The 3,958-nt window shown below is 38.1% G+C and overlaps 1 protein-coding gene across 1 annotated transcript; it reads left to right on the top strand.

Annotated features, from left to right (window-relative positions):
• LOC106649211 lies at positions 1–2,147 on the top strand. Its single transcript, XM_014366506.2, has 3 exons — positions 1–300; positions 412–606; positions 978–2,147. The coding sequence occupies exons 1-3, from the start codon at positions 102–104 to the stop codon at positions 1,421–1,423; spliced, it is 840 nt and encodes a 279-aa protein (XP_014221992.1). The 5' UTR covers positions 1–101; the 3' UTR covers positions 1,424–2,147.
• The last annotated feature ends 1,811 nt before the right edge of the window (positions 2,148–3,958 follow it).

Here is a 3,958-nt window from a genome sequence, read left to right as displayed (position 1 = left end):
CATACAGTTTCGGTTCTCATTCGAGTTCGCCACAGCATCTCAGCTTCACTGAGTAACAAAAAAAAAAAAAAAAATAGTGTAAAATTCAACAGGAACACAAAATGTTCAAGTACGTCGTTTTCGGTTTATTGGTGGCCTCGGCCATCGCCTCGCCAGCCCCCAGCTCCGAGCTGGACTGCGACCATGCGGAAGATATGCTCATGTGCTTGGGCGTCAAGGCCGCCGCTACCCTCGAGAGGGCCGCCAGGTCTGCCGACGTCAACCTCGTCGATGGAATCACCTTCGTCAGAGACACCCCAGGTAAACATCAAATTATTTTTCTCTCAAAGCTTTGAGCTTGATCGTGAGTCTTTGATTCGCAAAAATTAATTAAAAACATTTTTTTAATAATTAACTCGTTTTTTGTTTCAGTCGAACGCACCGGAAAAGCCTTGAAATCCGAATCCGAAATCATGTCCGAATTGCCAGCTGACTCCACCGAAAAAGCCATGGCTGTCGCCACCATGATGTACGATAACGCCGCCAACTTCCTCCAGAGCCACAGCTTGAAGGTCGATATGTCCGAAGACTCCGTGGTCGGTCGCGTCCTCAAGGACCCAACCTCGCGTAAGTGTACTTTTGCAAATTATCATCAACTTCCGATTAAAAAAAAAAAAAAAAATCATTCAATCGGGTCAAAATCATCTCATCCTTCGCTAAACGCCGCTAAAGTACCTCGATAATAACTTTCACTCGATACGATTATTGAATGGATCAAAGCGCGACTACTCATCGCCTCTGAGGGACGTGAAACTATTTTACGTAATTATGAGACTCGTGATAAATATCGTAACGTCACTCCTTTACTTTCGCTGCGAGAGTGACTCTCTTAGCCTAGTTTTCTGACTCGACATCTTTTTTTTCTTTCATCGAGTAAAATAATCTGCTAATCAGCTGTAATTGACACTTATCTAATTCGATCGACGTTTTTTTTGCAGTCTTCTCGCACAAACCAGGCCACAACCTCGGCGGTCACCTCGGTGGTGGACACGGCGGACTCGGCGGCTCCCACAAGAAGCACAAGAAGATGCTCATGCCCTTGATCACCCTGATCGGTGTCAAGCTCCTCGCCCTCGCCCCAGTCTTCCTCGGTGGACTCGCCCTCTTGGTCGGCAAAGCCGTCTTCGTCAGCAAGATCGCCCTCCTCATCGCCGGCGTCTTGGCCTTCCAGAAGTTCTTCGGCGCCGGTAGCCAGCTCGCCGGTGGATTCCCGGGTGCCGGCCTCTTCGGCAAGAACAACGCCGCCGCCCCGATCGCCTACGAGCACCCCGCCGCAGCCTACGCTCAAGCCCAGGGCCAGGGTTATCAGTACAGACGCTCGTTCGAGAAGGACGCCCAGCAGCTGGCTTACGCCGCCCAGGCCCCAGCCGCCGAGGCTCACTAAGTAGAGATATGACTCCGCAGTAGTTGTAACTTAGTGCCATGATTGCGATTTTTTTCTTTTAATTTAATCGGACGAAAGACTTTATTCTTGGGCGGCACTCGAGCGTGTTTGGATGTTCGAGATGCGCCGAGACGACGACCCCCGACTCGACGATCGACGACTACGACGACTTTGACTGTGACTGTGACGTGACCGTTTCAAAAAAGTGAATTGTATAGAGTTTTATTTATATATATTTTGTTGTTGTTGTTGTTGACAAAGTGACACGCGACTGACTGTGACGAGCTGACCGCAAGACAGCTTTAAAATTAGGACGAATTACAAATATTCGATGCTGCTCATAAATATCGAGTGACGATTTAGGCATCGCAGATATCGGACGAACGCTTACATTTGACGATTTGACATGATATATTTTTGACTTCGATAACTACGACGAAATCACACTTCTGATCGCATCGAGTTATACACTGAGAACAATGTTTACAAATTGAGCTGGAAAGGTGTGTACGTGTACAAAAGAATCTGTTATTATTATATTTAAACGTAAATTTACCGTGTGACGTTGAGCGAATTTCATCGAACCGTCACATAATTGTTATAGTTATTTTAGTATGTAATATGAATCATGTTGTTAATGCATATCATTCATTATTATCATTTTCACAATTGCATTTCATTAACTTTTAATAAAAAAAAAACCAAAATTTCATTGAATCATAAATTCTGACTGTTAATTTTACACTTACCTCATGACCCCCTGCGAAAAATACTATTGCTGCATAGATGATTATCGAATTAATGATAAAAATGTAAAATTAACTATGAAATACAAAATTTGATTTTATTTTGCACTATTTGGCTTGGAATTCATAAAAAAATTTAAATCTCGGTGATTACAAGTTCTTAAATGAAAACGGAAATCTTTTCATTTACTTGAATTTTTTTTTTATTTAAATTTTAAAAAATCTCATAAATCAAAAAAATTATTTTCACTGATGAAAATTCAATTTAACTAAAAGAGATCAAAAAATTGTTAACAGCAATAAAATTTTTTTACTGTGATGATAATTTTACCCTATTTTCATGGTATTTATGAAAAAAAAATTATTTTTCCGTGAATTATAAAAATTGCCATTTTGTGCGTACTATGGTATAAACTCTCCGAAAGAAATCCGAAAGTACCGATTTTGCGCAAGAGGATTATATGATGTACCCGATCAGTATTAAACATACGAATAATAAGGACTAAACTTTCGTATGACTTTTAATGAGATTTTTTTAAAAATAATTATCTCGATCAAAAATCCCTTTATTAAAAAGTTATTAAAGAGTATTGAAAGTTGAATTAAATTCGAATTTTGAGAGATAGAATTGAACTTTTTTCATGTCCATAGATGTCAGACTATTTATTATCGACTATTTTTAAAAACATTCATCTTCTCGATTGTAAATATTGAATTCATTTTTGGTATCTCCTAATTTAATTGAATAAATTAGATTTGAGTAATCTTTCTTTTAGTAAGTTTTTCTTTCTTAATTTATTTTTTTATGAAACTGTCAAACAAAAATAAATATTAAAATATAACAACGAAGTCAGTGGTAAATTTGCTATTTTTCCTTGAACTTATAGAATGTTCGCGTTTGAACACTAAAGTATCTCTACATAAAAAATAAAAAAATGGGAACAAAAAAAAATATATCATTCAATCGTACTCCTTTTTTCTCAAAAAGATGAAATAAAATAGGAAGAAATGAACAGTTATTCTTTCTGCTCACATGCAAATTAATGATATTTTGAAAGTAAAAAATAACTGAAAAATTCGAAAGTGCTATGACCGTTCCCCTGATAAATTCGATTTATTTGCTGCAAAAGTAATGATTAGAATTTTTATCATGTGCTTATGAACTTGTATCATCTTCAAATTGAATATGACTAAAAGTGAATTAAATAATACAAAAGCAAATACAGCGATTTCATACTAGCATACATATTTTATTCGACTGCAGTACTAACGACCACACACAGTAGTTAATGTAAGCGGAAGTCTGTTAAAAGAACTTTCTAAAAATTATTAATTCGAAATCTGACATGTGTAAAATAATATAGTTCATTCTCATGTGATACGAGTGGTGTGGCCAACCACCCATTCATCTACACACACCACACTCATCATTTGCAATTTCGATAAAGGCTAATGATTCGCTGCGATACTTTTTGGCCCCTCCTTACTCTTTTTTTTTTGAGAAGCTCGTCTGTGAAATTGACAAATGAAGTATGTGTATACTGTCGATGTATACTGTACTTACCACACCATTCAAAGTAAAGACGCACGTGTGTGTGTGTGTCACATATTCAGATGCTGCGTACATAGTGGGACCCACACAATGACCCGAGCTAGAAGTAGGGATCCACCGGTCCAGAGTATATATACTTGGGCATATTGAAATCCCAAAACAGTCGGTTTCAGTTCTCGTTTGAGTACACCACAGCACCTCAGCTTCACTGTGTAAAAAAAGCAAAGAAGAATAAAA

Source organism: Trichogramma pretiosum, unplaced genomic scaffold (genome assembly GCF_000599845.2).
Source record: "Trichogramma pretiosum strain Unisexual culture from Peru unplaced genomic scaffold, Tpre_2.0 scaffold17, whole genome shotgun sequence".
NCBI lineage: Eukaryota > Metazoa > Arthropoda > Insecta > Hymenoptera > Trichogrammatidae > Trichogramma > Trichogramma pretiosum.
The sequence above is the reverse complement of the archived record's forward strand: the minus strand, read 5'-3'. Positions and strand labels throughout refer to the sequence as shown.